The sequence below is a fragment of the Bos indicus genome, chromosome 16 (assembly GCF_029378745.1).
Source record: "Bos indicus isolate NIAB-ARS_2022 breed Sahiwal x Tharparkar chromosome 16, NIAB-ARS_B.indTharparkar_mat_pri_1.0, whole genome shotgun sequence".
NCBI classification, from domain to species: Eukaryota; Metazoa; Chordata; class Mammalia; order Artiodactyla; family Bovidae; genus Bos; species Bos indicus.
Window position 1 is genome coordinate 4,715,495 of NC_091775.1, and position 17,830 is coordinate 4,733,324.

Here is a 17,830-nt window from a genome sequence, read left to right on the forward strand (position 1 = left end):
GGGTGAGTTACACTGGCATTCTGGAAAGGAAAACTATATACGTCAATTCGCCAAAACATGTTTTGACATTATCCCTGAGATGTCGTCCTGTGTCTACTCACTGCAAGTGCCTGCTGCCCCAGGCTTTACCTGCTGGGCAATGACGATGGGGCTGGGAGGGGAACAAAATAAAGGAACCAGGACCTGTAGCACCAACCCACAGGCAGGCTCTGAACAGGCACCTGAAGGCGTCTCTTCTGGGAGGCTCACAGTCTTTCTTAGTAAGTTGAATGAATGGACCAGACCATCTGAAGTCAGATGAAACTATTAAGTTTCTTGAGGGGCATGGGGGATGGGAGAGAGAAGTCCTTAGTGGTGGCATTGGCTTATTAAGGGATGGGATGGGGAAATCGGTAAGTCATGCTCTTCCCTTTGAATTCTTAGCTCCTGTGGTCTCCAGATTCTGGCACAAGATGAGAGGTTCTGGTCTTCCCCTCTGCCTTCTTTCTGCTGTGTTTTATCTCTTCTGGACACCTTCTGCTGGGCTGAAAACACTGCATTTGGGAAGCTGTGTGATCACCACAAATCTTCAGGGAATTCGAAGTGGATTTTCAGAGATTCGGGACAGTGTGGTATGTGAGGGAGGCACCCCACCTTTCATCTTGTGACTGCTTCCCCACTTTTCTACTTATCTGTCCTCCATCAGGGTGGTCACAAAAAGAAGCAGGTTGGGGGCTCCTTACCAGGAGGATATGTTGCCAGGAAGTATCTATAATTCATAATGTAAAAGTGTTTTTGGAGAGGGATTCTGCCCACTGGGCCATGGCACGGAGCGGATGGGAGGTCTTGATGTCTAGGATCCTGGTGGGAGTCACTGACCTGTACTTTCTTACCTTGCCCTTTTCTGTTTAGCAAGCCAAAGATGAAATCATTGACGTCAGAATCTTGAGGAAGACTCAGTCTTTGCAAGGCACAAAGGTATGTGTTTGGTCCCTATGAATTCTGGGAGGAAATATGAATTGGGGGCATCTTCATCGACCTTGTCCCTGGACACCCTGCCCTCACCAATACACCAGTCTTCTTTGTAGCCTGCAGATCAGTGCTGCCTCCTCCATCATATACTGAGACTTTACCTGGACAGGGTATTCAAAAACTATCAACCCCCTGACCACCATATCTTCCGGAAGGTCAGCCGTCTTGCCAACTCTCTTCTCACCATCAAGAAGGACCTCCGGCTGTGTGTGAGTATGGGTCTTGGGTAAAAGGATCCACCTCAGCACATAACTTAGCAATCAGGCTCATCTTAGACCCATTTAATGGATGGAAAAACTGAGTTCGAGAGTTCTAAATTAATCTGTGTTGAGCTATGTGACTAGGTAATAAGAACTCAGTTATATTGACTTTTGGATACATGCTCTATGCAAAATGTCTAAAGAACTATAAAGTGCTGGCTCTTTGATGTCACCAACAATCATCACTATATGTGAATGAAATCATGGTTCTTCTGTGAGTTATCCTATGCTGTTTTAGGGCATCCTGAGCCCAGGCAGCTAATCAGCAGACCACCAGACTCAACCTCAAGATAGGACCTCAGAACCCAATTCGCTCTTCCCATGACGCTCTCTGGGAGGGAAATAGATTAGAACAGGGGTGCAGGCCAGAAGGGACACAGCGCTCACAAACTCCTTCAGTGCTGCCTGTTTCTGAACAGAAGCAACGAGCTCTATATTTGAGCGTAAAACGCTGGCTTCCTTTTCTAGCTGATGTACACTTTAGTGATCCCAAATAAAGAAGTATGAAAAGATTTCTACAGGTGGAAAGAACAGAACTCCTACCTACTTCATGTCAATGGCAGAAGATTGCAATCTTTAATAACATCTATCATTCTTTGGTATTCTTTTCAGCATGCCCATATGTCATGCCCTTGTGGGGAAGAAGCAAAGGAGAAATACAGCCAGATTCTGAGTCACTTCGAAGAGGTATATGCAATTTTGGCCTTGGTTGGGATGAGTGTGTTTTCAGAAATGATATCATAGATGGGTGGGATGGACATTCATACTCAAAGAAATCCTAGTGGCCCTCTGAGGGCACATGGACTATCCATCTGCTTTAATGGGTATCCCAGGGGATATCCATGCAGGCTTTAGAAGGGTGCTGTCTCTGGAAGACGCTCTGGGAATCAAGAAGGAATAGCTGTGATTTCATCAAGTCACCCCGGAGACATCTGGACCTTTCAGTTTCACAGATTAGAGGCATTAATTTTCCACATTCACACACACACGTGTGCATGCTAAGTTGCTTCAGTCGTGTCCGACTCTTTGCGACCCTGTGGACTGTAGCCCACCAGGCTCCTCTGTCCATGGGATTCTCCAGGCAAGAATACCTGAGTGGGTTGCCAAGCCCTTCTCTAGGCGGTCTTCCTGACCCAGGGATGGAACCCTCATCTCCTGCGTCTCTTGCATTGCAGGCAGAATCTTTACTACTGGGCCACGGGGGAAGCCTTCACACACATATACATCCCTTCAGAAACAGTCATTCACCATTTCACACATGACTTTGCCATGCTCTTTCTCACCTCAAAGCCTTCGCATCTCTGTCAGGAAGACTGGAGTTTGTTTGCTGCACACTCTACTCATCCTTTAGGACTCAGCCTAGGTATCACCTACTCATCCTTTAGGACTCAGCCTAAGTATCACCTACTCATCCTTTAAGACTCAGCCTAGGTATCACCTCCAGGAAGGCACTGGCTACTTCTCTGAGAGTTAAGTGCCTCCCTGTCGTCCTGAGGGGACCCCGGCAGTTATTCACCACACTGCATTTTAATTGCCTGCTTCTGCTTGTCTCCTTTACATGACTGTGAATTCCCTGTGGGTAGTGATGGTGCCATTTATCCCTGAATCCCTAGCCAGTCCAGTGCTTAGCACAGTAAATATTTGTTCAGTGGGAGGATGCACAGTAGGCAATCCCTAAACACACACACACACAGAAACACATATCTTTCTTTTAAAAGCAGCTTTACTCTCTGTGATTCAAGAGGCTGGGGTTGTAGTCCCAATTCTGCTGCTCTTCTGGGCCTTAGTTTCCCTATATAAGACTAGTGTGACTGCTGCTGCTGCTGCTAAGTCGCTTCAGTCGTGTCTGACTCTTAGCGACCCCATAGACGGCAGCCCACCAGGCTCCGCTGTCCACGGCATTTTCCAGGCAAGAGTACTGGAGTGGGTTGCCATTGCCTTCTCCGCTAGTGTGACTAGACTCTGTGATTTTCCCTCTTGTGAGATCTTGGTTCCATAATGTCTTTCAAGCTCTTTATTTTGAAAATACGCTCCATTTATAATCCCTGACAGACCTACCAGTGAAAGGAGAGGATTGAACTTGGAGCCCATGTTGTCTCTATGAGTTACTCACCTCTTTACTTTGTGTCTTCCAGCTTCCGCCTCAGGCAGTGGTGGTGAAGGCTTTGGGGGAGCTAGACATTCTCTTGCAATGGATGGAAGAGGCAGACTAGGATGAAAGTGATGCTGCTGAGAGTATTCTGGGCTCAGCCCTCAGGACCCATGGAAGTACAACCGCGAACCACTGTCTCTTTGTTGTGTAATTTAGTGCTGGTGACCATGTCCATTATTTATTTATTATTTGTTTCCTTATTGTGGTTATTAGTGTTTCTACTCTTAATTAAAGAAACACAATGCCAGAGAATGTTCAAACTCCTGCACAATTGCACTCATCTCACATGTTAACAAAGTAATGCTCAAAATTCTCCAGTCTTCAACAGTACATGAACCAAGAACTTCCAGATGTTCAAGCTGGATTTAGTAAAGGCAGAGGAACCATAGATCAAATTGCCAACATCCTCTGGATCATCGAAAAAGCAAGAGAGTTTCAGAGAAGCATTTACTTCTGCTTTATTGACTACACCAAAGCCTTTGACCGTGTAGATCACAACAAACTGTGAAAAATTCTTAAAGAGATGGGAATACCAGACCACCTGACCTGCCTCCTGAGAAATCTGTATGCAGGCCAAGAAGCAACAGTTAGAACTGGACATGGAACAACAGACTGGTTCCAAATAGGAAAGAAATATGTCAAGGTTGTATATTGTCATCCTGTTTATTTAACTTATTTGTAGAGTTTATCATGCGAAATGCCAGGCTGGCTGAACCACAAGCTGGAATCAAGATTGCCAGGAGAAATATCAATAACCTCAGATATGCAGATGACACCACCCTTATGGCAGAAAGTGAAGAAGAACTAAAGGGCCTCTTGATGAAAGTGCAAGAAGAGAGTGAAAACGTTGGCTTAAAACTCAACATTCAGAAAACTAAGATCATGGCATCTGGTGCCATCACTTCATGGCAAATAGATGGGGAAACAATGGAAACAGCAAGAGACTTTATTTTGGGGGCTCTAAAATCACTGCAGATGGTGACTGCAGCCTTGAAATTAAAAGACAGTTACTTATTGGAAGAAAAGCTATGACCAACCTAGACAGCATATTAAAAAGCAGAGACATTACTTTGCCAACGAAGTCTACATAGTCAAAACTATGGCTTTTCCAGTAGTCATGTATGGATGTGAGAGTTGGACTATAAAGAAAGCTGAGCACTGAAGAATTGATGCTTTTGAACTGTGGTGTTGGAGAAGACTTTTGAAAGTCCTTTGGACTGCAAGGAGATCCAACCAGTCTATCCTACAGGAAATCAGTCCTGAATATTCATTGGAAGGACTGATCCTGAAGCTGAAACTCCAGTACTTTGGCCACCTGATGGGAAGAACTGACTCATCTAAAAAGACCCTGATGCTGGGAAAGATTGAAGGCAGAAAGGAGAAGGGGATGGCAGAGAATGAGATGGTTGGATGGCATCACTGACTTGATGGGCATGAGTTTGAGCAAGCTCAGGGAGTCGATGATGGACAGGGAAGCCTGGCATGCTGCAGTCCATGGGCTCGCAGAGAGTTGGACAGGACTGTTTAGTCAGAGTGACTAAACAGAACTGAACTCTTAATCTGGATCATGGTTTTATAAGATTTTAGTAAGATCTTTTCTACTGTTGGTTGTATTTATTAGTTAATGTATTTATTTATTTTTCTATTTAACTTATTTATTTTTCTATTTGAAAATGAGACTTTAAAAACAACTCACAGATTATATTTATAAGCTGACTAGAGCAGGTTTTTCATAGAGTGAACAAACTCTCTAAGTTCTAGAGGAGTGGCTAGAATTTTATTAAATTAAGGATATATTTACTGACCACCAGTGTTCTGTGAGATATTTAAAACTGAACTAATGGCTACTAAGTGTGGGTTGTGGAAGAAGGAATTTTGATGTAAGATTATAGGCTTGTGTTACAATTACTGACCACCCCACTCAATTCCTAGACCCCAGACTTGTGTCTCTTCCAGCTATGGAAGCCTATGTGGCCAGGATATATTTTTACAAATAAAGTTTTCTTTGTATAATATCTGCTTGGAGTTTGAGAATGCATCAGGAGTGGAAACAATGGTTTCCACTGGGATTGAGCTTGATTGGGATGGGTTTCTAAAGGGATGAGCTTGAGTCTTATATGACCTAGGGACCTTGTACTCCTTTGGGGCAGGAAGTTGCCAGTGGGAACCTAGGCCTTCTCTCTGCTGCCAAACACCCCCCCACCCCCCGCTGCCACACCCACCCCAGAGCTGTGGGTCTGCCAAATCACCCACAGCTCTGATTCCTCCACACGAAGGGGCTGTGCGGGGATGAGGGGAATCAGCCCTCCCTGCTTCTTTCTCCCTGGCACTGAGCAGTCTTCTCTGTGCTCCTGCTTTCTCCCTCATTTCAGGCTCTCATACTTTTGTGCCAGAGGTCTTACTTGCAACACAAATTACAATGAGCAGGAGGTTCTATTATAAGGGTTAAGAAGACATAGGTGCAAAGTGTCCTGCCTAGGGAGGTGCGTACGCCCTCTTTGAAGGCCTTTCCATTTTGGATTCTGGCCAGCGCCACAGTCTAGGTTATTCTTGGATCAAGTCTTTGTGTTTGGAACCAACTACTAAGTTGGTGTTCTCCATCCAGGCCCCTTTCATGCTGAGCTTCCCTGGGCTCGGAGCCAAAACTCTGGCCTGGGCTGCTTGCCTCCTCCCTGTCCAGCTCAATCTGAGCTGCATCTCAGCTTAGCAGTTTACCTTGCTCAGTTTCAGAAACAGCAGACTAATGCTTCTATAGTGAGCTTTGCTGTCTCTGCTCCCAACCCTTATCCCAGGTCCTGATGAAACTTAAAGAACTTTACTTTTCCTCATTATTAAGTGACAACTACCCAGTGGAGAAAATTTGGAAAATACAAAGAAGTATAGAAAAGAAAATTAAAATCACTCATAATCTTATCACCCACAGATAACAAGTCTGAAATATTTAGGTATGTTTTTTCTACATCTTTTTTTTATTGGATTCAAGTCATGATTCACCTCTCATTACCTGAGTGGTTTGGGCTGTAAAACTTAACCTTCTTGGAATTTAATTTCTTCTTCTGGAAAACAACGTTTCAGGGTGATGGAAGAAATGGTTCTTTACATTCCTTTAGAACAGGGCATTTTCTGCTTTTATATTCCTCATTATGATCACCCTTCTCCTATCAGAATTTCTTGTTGCCCCTCCCCTGGTTTCCCTGACCAGTCTGACAAACAACTCAGCTTTGGCTCTCAAGGAATAGTTGAGAAGGAGAATTCACTGAACTCAGTGTAAAATGAGAACCAATACCTCCAAGAGAGGGCTTCCCTGGTGGCTCAGACGGTAAAGAGTCTGCTTGCAGTGTTGGAGACCCAGGTTCAATTCCTGAGTCAGGAAGATCCCCTGGAGGAGGAAATTGCAAACCACTCCAGTATTCTTGCCTGGAGAATCCCATGGATGGAGGAGCCTGGTGGGCTCCAAACAGCTGGACACAACTGAGTGACTAACACTACTACCTCCAAGAGATATGTGATGGCAAAGAGGAGGCTAGTTTTATCTGCCAAGTGTGAGTCTTTCAGATGGGCATGTCTCAGGTTAACCTACAGAGCTGAGGATGAAGTTCCTCCATTTGTTTCTTGAGAAGCGTTTCTGATTCTTCTGAAAGTCTGGGCCATGGGAAGCCTTGGTCTTTTGGAATTCCATGTTACCATGTGACCACTCCTTACCTGTCTATTCCTCTCCCCTGTAGGACCCATTTCCTCCTCTAAGTTATTTTTCTGGTCTCCGCTTGACCTATCACAGTACCAACAATGGGGAATACAGCAGTGGAGAGTCAAGTTAGTTTGGGGACATGAAGGTGGGCCTTTAAGGGACAGACTCTAAAGAATAGTTTGCAATTGTCACTTTCAATTCATTAAATTAAAATTAAACAATTAAAATCATTGCTGTCATTTATTAAGTACTTATGTGCCAGTCACTGTACTGGAAACTTCACATACATTATCTTATTTAATCCTTAAACCTGTGAGATACGTTATTATTACCAGTTTGCAAGTGAAAACTTGTTCAAAGGTGATAAGCAATTTGTGTACGGGCAGAACAAAGAGTTGAACGCAGACACCCTGATACCATAGCCCTATATGGCTTCCCACTCTATAAGCCACTTCTTTCCCAACAGTGGCATCTTGTGTTCAGAAGCTCAGTAGTGAAGAATAATAAGTTTGGGCTTCATAGAGATATGAGTGAAAATCCTGACTCAGAAACTCACTATCTTGGACAAGTGACATAGCTATCCTTAGTATTATCCTTAGTTTCTTTATCTGAAAAGTAGGATTATACTACTTACCATGCTGGGTTGATGCGAAGAATAAACAATAACTTGTACAAGCACATCTTAAGTATCAGGTACTGTTCTAAGTGTGTTACAAGTGTCCATTCATTTAATTCGCACAAGAGCATGATGAGATAGGTGCTGCTGTTATTCCCATTTTATGGATGAAGAAACTAAAGTCCAGAAAGGTAAAATCTCTTGTTCAAGTTGTTCAAGTTCACAGCAAATATTTCTGAAGGTAAAATATGAAGACAGATGGCAGCCTAGTGAACCATGCATTTAACCACTTCACTTTGCTAGCTGGTTGGAATGCCCAGTACTTTGAGAGCTCTTGGTCAGTAGAGGCTCTGGCTGTAGCAGTAGCTCTGCCTGGAGAGGAAAGTGATGAGCCTTCCTTCCAAGCTATTAACTCCCTGGTGCCACTTACCTCTATAACATCTTTATTGAACTTCATTTTTCTAGTCATCTGAACCTTGTCTCCTCAATAAGCAGAATAAGTTCCTTTGGAAATGATAGGATTGACCTGTCCACTCTGATTACTTTAAGCTCTTAGACCTTGGATTAAGAACCTTAGAACCACTCTACTTTTCTGGGCCTCAGTTTCTGCTGAGAGAGTGCATATAAAGATGGACAATGGCTACACTCTGTATAAAAGTAGAACTCTGATCCATAGTCTGCAGCACCCAGCCCAGGAAACCAACCCATTATCTGCAGTAAGCAGCCCACGGAGCTGGTCTGCTATCTGTAAGTTAGATTGGTATGAAATCAGACCAGAGTCTCTAGCAACCAGCCCATGAAGGCAAACCATAACTCTTGTAGCCATTGGATTCAAATGGCCAGGACTTGATTAAAAACTGGCAACTTCCTCAATTTTTGTCCCTGTTTCTAACCAAGCATGAACCGGAAAAAGCCAAATAATGTGTCCTTAACCAATCACATAGGATGTTCTGCCTCTAGTTAGCCTACTGATGGCCCCTCGTGTCAACAACCTCCAGTTAAGGCATATCTGACAAGTTCCTTGTTTTCTCCTGTAACGATTTCCCACTTCTGCAGGCTTTTGTCGTTCAGTTGCTCAGTTGTGTCCAACTCTTAGAGTCTCTGCAGAAATGTGTCGTGGTGGCTGACTCTCTTTCTATAACAAGCTCTGAATAAATAGCTTTGCTTGATCTCTTTTGGTTGGTCTTCATTTACTCCACACTGCAAAATTAAATGAAAGAGTTAGGACAGATGATTCTGAATTCTAGAAACTGGATGTGCTAAATCTATCTCAGAAGATCCGATCTAGCTGCTGCTGCCTTCATGACTGGAAGGGGTTTGTATGGTTCCTGTGTCACCAGCTTTGGATTCAGAATTTGAGGTGAGCATATCAATTGGAAATACCCAGGTGATGTCAGTGAAACTGGACAAGGCTTCCCTCTGATGGAGGGGTGGGCTCAGAAGGCAGAGGATCTCCTAAAGCTACGAATAAGATCCAGCTGCAGGGTGGCTCAAAGAATAAAAAAGTCTGCTGAACCTTTCATTTCTACCATGCCCTAGGATTGCCCCAACTTCTTATTTTCAAGGACTCAGGTCTTCTCCAACATAGTCCAGTGTAACTTTGTCTACCTGTTTCTCTTCCATACAGATGGAGAATGAATGGACCATTTCCCTGCAGGACTCTTAAGTTCCTGCAGGACAGGACTGTGTTAAAAAAGCCTACTTTATTTCAGCACAGTATAAAATTACATTATTGATGAGGACTAAATTCAAAAGCAGGCGAATGGAATGTGTCTTTAAAAGTTAAAAAAAAAAAAGAAACTACTGTTCTATGTTTGAGGCCCTCAGCCAATTTTTTCATGAATTAACAGCTTTGGCTTTTGCTAGAAAATAGATAACCCACCCTGCAGATTGGGCCTTGTCAACAGGAGGCAGCAGAAAAACAACTGGTAAAAGAATGAACTAACAGAGCCACTCCTGATTCACTGCAAGACTGGGAGGAAAGCAGGTGACAGACACTCTGGTTCAGCCCAGCTGTCAGGACCACAATGAGTCAGTTGCTTAACAGGAAGAAGGCAGGACTCAGAGGCCTGGAGGCAGGAAGCTGTGGATTACAACCAGAGTGCTAATACCTTTCAAAGTACATTCTTTGAACATTAGAGATAGGAGAGGACTTACAAATTACTTTACAGGGTAGCTGGGGTTCAGAGAGGAAAGTGACTTGCCTAAGGTTACACAGAGAGTTATGGCAGAGTTGACATTAAAGCTCAGGTCCCTGTACTTCCAGGACCACTACATCTCAATTTGGTTTAAGAAGAAATAAAAATAACCCAGATTGGAAATGAAGTCAGTCTTTATGCATAGATTACAGGCCCATCTAGGGAGAAATATCCAATGGACTTACAACAAGCTAGTAGAATAAAAAAGTTTTGTTTGATAGCAGGATACAAGGATACAAGATCAGTTGTATTCCCATATACCAGCAACAATCAACTGGAACTTGAAATTCTTAAAAAGTACTACTTACAATAGCATCAAAAAGTAGGAAATCCTTGAGGATAAATCAAGAACAAAATATGTAGAAGGGCACCAAACTTCCCGTGCCTGCAGAGAGCTGTGGTACAGACGGGCTGAGAGGAGAGTGGCTGCCAACAGAGGGCGCAGGGCGGACGCACGGCCCACGCAGCCGTGGTGGAAGATCCGCTTCCAACGGGTGGTGGCCCTCATCAAGGCCGGCAAGACTGACAAGGCTTCGGCCTTGGTCTCTGCCCCGGTGCCCACCCCGGACGCTGAGATCCTGCTGACCCTGGCTGGGGAGAAGCCCTTGGGAGGAGGGCCCCCTCATCATCCCTACAAGATGCGGGGGCTCTGTCCATGGGCATGGACCTGCCGCTCATGGGCCTGGTGTTCGCCTCCGTCCACATCTACAGATCCTTCTTTCTCATTCAGCTGGCCCGAGACAATTTTTTCCACTGTGGGGTCTTCTAGGAGTCCTACCTGTCCTTCCGGGTCCGCACTCGCATGGAGCTAGAGGAGGACGGAAGATCTAACTGGAGGAGAGGAACTGCGAGGGCATCAACGTGCTCATGCCCTGGTTTGGGGACATCCTCCACGATTCCAGCAAGGCTCACTGTCTATCACGACTTCTCCCTGGACAGGAGCCACTTCATTGTTCAACGCCACCAACCTGCTGCCCCCTCACAACTTCTGGGAGTTCCTGGTGAGGACGTGCAGAGGGGCACCAACTTCCCGCAGACATACGTCACCCCAGAGGAGATAGTGGTCAAGGAGCACGTCAGCGACAGGAGGCCTCGGCCTTCTTCGCCTCCCACCTGTTTGTAGCGGGAAGGACACCTACCGCCGGTGGCGCCGGGTCACCCGGAAGCGGAAGTACAAACGAGGGGCCAACAACAGCAATGGCCACCCGCCATTTTGAGAGCTCCTGGGTCCGGAGACGCCAGGGTGAGGGTGGTGGGAAACCTGCCCAGGGCTCCAGGCTTGCCCCGACCCTCTCTCATTTTCTCTGGAGGCCGCTGCCTGGCTCTCCTTCCATTCACTTAGCTCATGCTTTGGACACCTTTCCCTAGATGGGACATGTGTCCCCTTTCTCTCCAGCCCTGCTCACCTCCCTGTACCACAGCTGTGACGTCTCAAGGCCACCATCTCTGCCGACTTCTCAGGCCTGGGGGGTGGGTGGGGCGCCCAAGATGGTTCTGTGACCCTCATGAGGTCAGGTGACTGGGGTCCTGAGTGGCAGGCAAAGGAGAAGGATTGGCTGGAAGGACCAGGCCTGGCCGGGTGTTGGGGTGAGGAGAGGGAGTGGGTTCAGGGATGTCTGCACAGCTGGCAGAGTCCTGAAAGGCACCTTGCCAAACACACTTCCTCGCCAGTGCTGACTCCCGGGCCTGAGCTGAGGATGGAGGAAATGTGCTCAGGAATGGCGCCCCCCACCCCATCCTCCAGAGCCCAGGGATGGTGGCTGTCCTGGGGATCTCTCCAGGACTCATGTCAGTGCCTTCAGCCACCAGTGGGAGCCTGAGTTTGGAGGGGTGGGATGAGTCTGTCAAGCACAATCAACTTACCAGTGGAACCAAAGAAGGAAGGAGTCGGGGCTGGAAGGGCAGGAGCTCAAGGAGGATCCCCTAAGCCACAGTCACAGAGGAACATCTTGGGGTGGAGCGGTTCTCTTTTCATCCTGTCTACTGGCAGCTGGGCGAGATGAGCAGTGAGAAGAGAGCGGTGTGTAGGTCCTGCTGAGGGGGTGGGGCTCCCTGCTTTCCAGCTCAGGGCTGTTTTGGAAGATACCTGGGGGAAGGAGAGGAACAGTCATCTGGTACTTGTGCACCCAGCCTCTTCTTTGTTCTAAAATTCCGTCCCCCTCTGCTTTGGGCAATGCAGCATTATTTTCCTTTTCCCTCTCACTTTTGCATATTTTTACTGGTCATTTCACATGTTAACCATTCTCAGTCCTGAGCCGTGAGGAGGAGGGCTCCCATTTCTCCTGTCAGACTTAAGTGCTCTCTGGAGATGAAACTTAAATGTTTTGTATATTTTCTCAATCAGATCTCTTTTCATAAGTGTTTGTAGAACCTTTGACTTCTGGAAAAAAAAAAAAAAAGATGTAAAAGAGCTCTATACTGAAAACTGTAAATCATTGCTGGCGAAATGAAAGATTATCTAAATAATGGAGGAATTTCCCTGATGGGCCACACACCCAGTGCAGGGTGCCTGGGATGGATCACTGGATCCCACATGCTGCAAGGAAGATTGAAGATTCCCTGTGCCACAACTAAGAGACCTGGCACAAGCAAATAAAGAAATATTTAAATATTTAAAAATAAGAAATAATGGAGAGATATACCATATTCTTAGGTCTTGATAATTATTAAGATGCTAATTCTCCCCAAATTGATCTATATATTCAATGCAATCAGTATAAAAATTTCAGTAGCCTTTTTTTAAGGTAGAAACTGACAAGTTCACTTTAAAATTCATATTAAAATACAACAAACTTAATCAAAATAACTGAAAAAGAACAAAATTGGAGGATTAATATTATTATATTTGAAGACATATAAAGCCATGGCAGGGCTTCCCTGGTGGCTCAGAGGTTAAAGCGTCTGCCTGGAATGTGGGAGACCCAGGTTCGATCCCTGGGTCGGGAAGATCCCCTGGAGAAGGAAATGGCAACCCACTCCAGTACTCTTGCCTGGAGAATCCCATGGAGGGAGGAGCCTGGTAAGTTACAGTCCATGGGTTCGCAAAGAGTCAGACACTACTGAGCGACTTCACTTTAATTTTCAAAGCCATGGCAATCAAGAGAGTGTGGTTCTGGTATAAAAATAGATGAATAGAGTGTAGAATGAAAAGTTCCGAAAAAGACCTGCACATCTGATTTTCAACAACAGTGCAGAGGCAATTTAGTGGAGATAGAATGATCTTTCAAGAAATGGTGGTAAAATAATTGGATATTGTATAGAAAAAAATCAACTTGGACCTATATTTTACATATACAAGTTAACTCAAAATGGATCATCAATCTAAATGTACAATCTACAATTTTAAAACTTCTCAAAGAAGACCCGAGGGAAAAACCTTCATAATTTTGAGTTAGCCAAAAAGATTTCCTAAATACAAAACCAAAAGCAGAATCCATAAAAAACCAAATTGGAAGGTTAGACTTCATTAAAGTTAAACACTTCTGCCCTTTAAAAGATGCTTAAGAAAATGAAAAGATAGCCCATAGTCTGGGAGTAAATATTTGCAAATCCCTGTATATAATAAAGAATGTGTGACCAGAAAATATAGAGAATACTCAAAACTCAATTATAAGGAAGCAACCCAATTAAAAACTGAGCACAAAATTTGAACAGACACAAAAGAAGATAAATATATGTAGAAAAGAAGCACATGAAGAGATGCTTAACATTGTCTTTCATTAAGTAAATACAAATTAAAACCACAGTGAGATACCACAACATACTTATTAGAACGGTTAAAAAAAAATTGACCATATCAGGTGGTAGGGGAAGGTGTGGAGAAACTCAAACTTACATGGTCTGTTGGGAGTGTAAAATGATACAACCACGTTGAAAATAGTTTGGCAGTTTCTCAAAAAACTGAAGAAACAGCTGCCATATGACCCAGTTATTCCGTTCCTAGGTATTTATCCAAGAGAAAAGAAAACATATGTTCATGAAAAGACTTGCACATAAACATTTTATGAAAGGTTTATTTTTATTAGCCCCAAATTTGAAACAACTAAATGTCTACCAACAAGTGAATGGTTAAACTATAATGAATATGTTCATTATCTTGGTGATGATTTCCAGTTGTATACATATGCCAAAGCTTATCAAATTGTACATTTTAAATATGTGCAGTTTATTGCTTGCCAATTGTGTATCAGTAAAATTCTTCAAAAACAGTTCAATTCGAGGTAATTCCTCTTTCTAGGCCTCGTGGAGATTGTTGTTGTTGCTGTTTAGTCACTGAGTCCCCCATGGACTGTATGTAGCCCACCAGGCTCCTCTGTCCATAGAGTTTCCCAGGCAAGAATACTAGAGTGGGTTGCCATTTCCTTCTCCAGGGGATCGTCCCAGATCAGGGATTGAACATTGGCAGGAGGATTCATTACCACTGAAGTACCAGGGAAGCTTTTGTGCAGGTTAGAGGCATTTAAAGAGAGTGAGATTGTGAGGACAAGTCATTGCCAGCAATATAAGACTTAATGACAAGGAAAGACCTCCATGTAGAAAGATGAGGGAAGGCTTTCTGAAGGAGGGATCCTTGAGTTAGACTGTGAAGGATTAGCGGGGATGTCAACAAGTAGCCTAAAAAGACAAAGGACCTTGATGTCCTGCTCCCCCAGGGAAGTGGTTCCGCCTGTGCTAATATCAATATTCTGTCACACGTATAGCATATAGCAGTTCAAGACACTCTTATTTAATGTATGTTATTTACTTATTTATGTCCCATTTTCTATCAAAGTTATTGAGAGTGACTTATGAGAATACATGTAATACAACAAGATTTAAGGAAGCTAGATGAAACAGAACACAGATAATACAATGATGTTGACCTAAGATTATTCTGCAAAGGACATGCCATGAGGTTCTGAGTCATAACTCGCTAGAAGGATCAAAATTCAGCTCTGAGCTTTACCGAGGCTGGAACAAAGCGGGAAACATGATTACTACAAAATTTTCTAAGCACTTTGCCTGGGTTATCTTTTTCGATCTTCATGGACATGCCTAGTAGGTGTATCTCTCCTGCCAGTGGCAAAAGATGGTGGTTTTTCTGAAGCTGTTGAGGAGCTGGTGAATACGTGGAAGAATCTTCCTGTTTGTCTGTTCTGCCTGAAGGAGAAAATTGCTACTGGCTTTTAGATGTGTGGCTTCCCTTGTAGCTCAGTTGGTAAAGAATCTGCCTGCAGTGCAGAAGACCTAGGTTTGATCCCTGGGTTGGGAAGATCCCCTGGAGAAGGAAATGGCAACTCACTCCAGTATCCTTGCCTGGAAAATCTCATGGACAGAGGAGCCTGGTGGGCTGCAGTCCATGGGATTGCAAAGAGTTGGGCATGACTGAATGATGAACACAATGAGAAGAATTCAAGAAAAGGTGCAAAAATCAGGAAATTAAAAAAAAAAAAAACAAACAAACCCACCCACTCCACCCCACGCCCCAAGCTGAAGGTTTTGAAAAGGTAACAAGACAGGCAAAATTCCAGGGCCAAGATTTAGGAGAGGGAAATCCAGTGAAATGAGCTCAGCACTGGGGACTGCTTGGTGGTGGTTCAGTCACTCAGTTGTGTCCGACTCTTGTAACCCCATGGACTGTAGCCCGCCAGGCTCCTCTGTCCATGGGATTCTCCAGGCAACAATACTGGAGTGGGTTGCCATTTCCTTCTCCAAGGGATCTTCCTGATCCAGGAATAGAACCTGGGTCTCCTGCACTGCAGGCAGATTCTTTATTGACTGAGCTATGAGGGAAGCCCTTTCCTTGGTGAAGGTCATCTAAATTTAGAAAAGTTGATAAGGTACAGATGAACCTATTTGCAAAGTGGAAATAGAGATAGAGACATAGAGAACAAACATATGGAGACCAAGTGGGGAAATGGGTGGGATAAACTGGGAGGCTGGGATTGATACATAAACACTGCTATGTATAAAACAGGTAACTAAAGAGAACCTACCGTATAGCACAGAGCTCTACTCAGTGCTCTGTATACGTATAGCTGATTCACTTTGCTGAACAGCAGAAACTAACACAACATTGTAAAGCAACTAAACTCCGATTATAAAAAAAAGGTGACGGAAGATCGGGAGACAGATGTGCTCAATTTGCCACAAATTTACAGGATGGGGGGAACAGCAGTACATGCTCCTAGTCTGCTGATGAAGGAGGGCCCCTAGAACCTCCTGGCCAAGCTTCCAGCTGAGACCCCCAAGTGCTATCCTCTAGGGGTCATGGTAACCCATGGTAATCCCTTAACAGGGACAGAAAATCAACTTTGAATCACCTCATTCTATGATTGGATTAAGTTAATGTGGAATTGCCAATCCCTTCCAGAAGCAAATATAAATACTCCTCAGAGGACACCAATATCCTAAACTTCAAATTATCTTTATAACATTTCAAATATGATGTCTGGAAACACAGAATAAGTAAAACCATAGGGACAGAAAAAACAGCTGTTTCTAGGGACTAAGGGGGAATGGAGTAGGGTGTGATGCCAATGGGTATGAGGTTTCTTTGTGGGGTAATGAAAAAGTTTAGAAATTAGATAATGGTGCCGGTTGCTTTATTACAATATTGGTGATTATAGTCCCTCTTCTGTACATTAAATCCCCAGGACTTAGTAATATTTTATAACTGGAAGTTTGTACCTCATAATCCCCTTCATCTACTCCTTCCATCCCTGTACTATCATTTCAAAACAACTTCACAGATTCCCTAAACAGACTGATAAAAACGGGGGATTGGCCATAGTATATTGTGGTGTACTGTTTCCATATTGGGTACTCTTATGAGCACTTAGCATTTTTCCTAAACAGAAGTTACTATAGTTACAGAGTAAAAAATGTTTGTAGCCATATCAGGCTCTTTTCAATAATAAAAAAGCATTGTGTGTCATGGTAATATATAAAAATAATATTAGTAATGTTTTAATAATAGTTAACTCTTTCTCTTGCTTCCTGATGGGTCAGGCTGACTTCTATGTGCTTTGCATGTATTTTTCTCATTTAATCCTCACAAATACCTATGAGATGATTTGTATTGTTATTCTTACTCTACTGATGAGGGAACTGAAGCATATAAGAATCAAGAAACTCACCCATGATTGCATAGCTACTAAGTCTCAGAGCCAAGGGTCCACAGGAAGTGTGCCTTCACGGTTGCATGCTTTCCAGTGCACAGCACTGCCTCTGGTACACCTGGCTTGGAGTCAGAGACCTGGGAGTCCAGACTAGGTAGTTCCATTTTCTAGCTCTGAGCTTAAGCAAATCACCGTTTAGATTTCCTCTTTCCTTGGTGTCCTAGTTGTTAAAATGGAGATAATGATGTATGCTTTATTTTACAGGGCTTTTGTGAATATCAAATTGTGGAAGTATTTAGTAAAGTATTATGCCATATGCTGGCTTACTGGCCTAGCGTTGAGACCTAACCATTACCAGCCCCTCTCCCACCCCTAAGAAATGATGAACTCCAGGCCCATGATACTGAGGTTGCCCAAATCAACCACTCTTGAGGTATGTGGGCATCCTAGAGCCAAGAAAGTCTCTGAGTGTAAATTGGAAAAGTTGCTCCATTGAACTCTGTAATACTTTAGACTCAGAGACCTTATAAGGGCTGAATGTGACCTTGCAACATTTTTTGACTGGAGTGAATTGGCACCGAAAACCTGGTGAGGAAAGTCCCATTCTCACTGTCCCTGGGGTGGCACTTGGAGCTTGCTGTCATTGGCTCAGCCAGCCCTGATGGCAGGGATCGTTCATGGACAAAGCTATGAGATACATCCCTTTAGAACTTCTCAAAATACACTAGAGAGTGGAGCTCTGCAAGAGCCAGCTAGCTTTGTATCAGCACTGGGGACCACACACTTTGAGATTTTTAATTTCTAA

At 44.0% G+C, this 17,830-nt stretch overlaps 1 protein-coding gene and 1 pseudogene across 1 annotated transcript; both read left to right on the forward strand.

Moving 5' to 3' along the window:
- The first annotated feature begins 452 nt into the window (after positions 1 to 452).
- On the forward strand, positions 453 to 3,681 carry IL20 (interleukin 20). Its single transcript, XM_019975904.2, has 5 exons — positions 453 to 611; positions 892 to 957; positions 1,068 to 1,220; positions 1,884 to 1,958; positions 3,407 to 3,681. Exons 1-5 carry the CDS (start codon positions 453 to 455, stop codon positions 3,482 to 3,484), a joined length of 531 nt encoding a protein of 176 aa, XP_019831463.1. The 3' UTR covers positions 3,485 to 3,681.
- Positions 3,682 to 10,548: 6,867 nt separating this feature from the next.
- On the forward strand, positions 10,549 to 11,504 carry LOC109570103 (integral membrane protein 2C pseudogene; annotated as a pseudogene).
- The last annotated feature ends 6,326 nt before the right edge of the window (positions 11,505 to 17,830 follow it).

What these genes read in the sequence shown, in the direction of transcription:
- IL20 (XM_019975904.2), top strand. Translation starts at nt 453, where the DNA reads ATGAGAGGTTCTGGTCTTCCCCTCTGCCTTCTTTCTGCTGTGTTTTAT. An exon ending in CAGAGATTCGGGACAGTGTG is followed by an intron (nt 612 to 891) that starts GTATGTGAGGGA and finishes TTTTCTGTTTAG; the next exon opens with CAAGCCAAAGATGAAATCAT. An exon ending in AGAAGGACCTCCGGCTGTGT is followed by an intron (nt 1,221 to 1,883) that starts GTGAGTATGGGT and finishes TATTCTTTTCAG; the next exon opens with CATGCCCATATGTCATGCCC.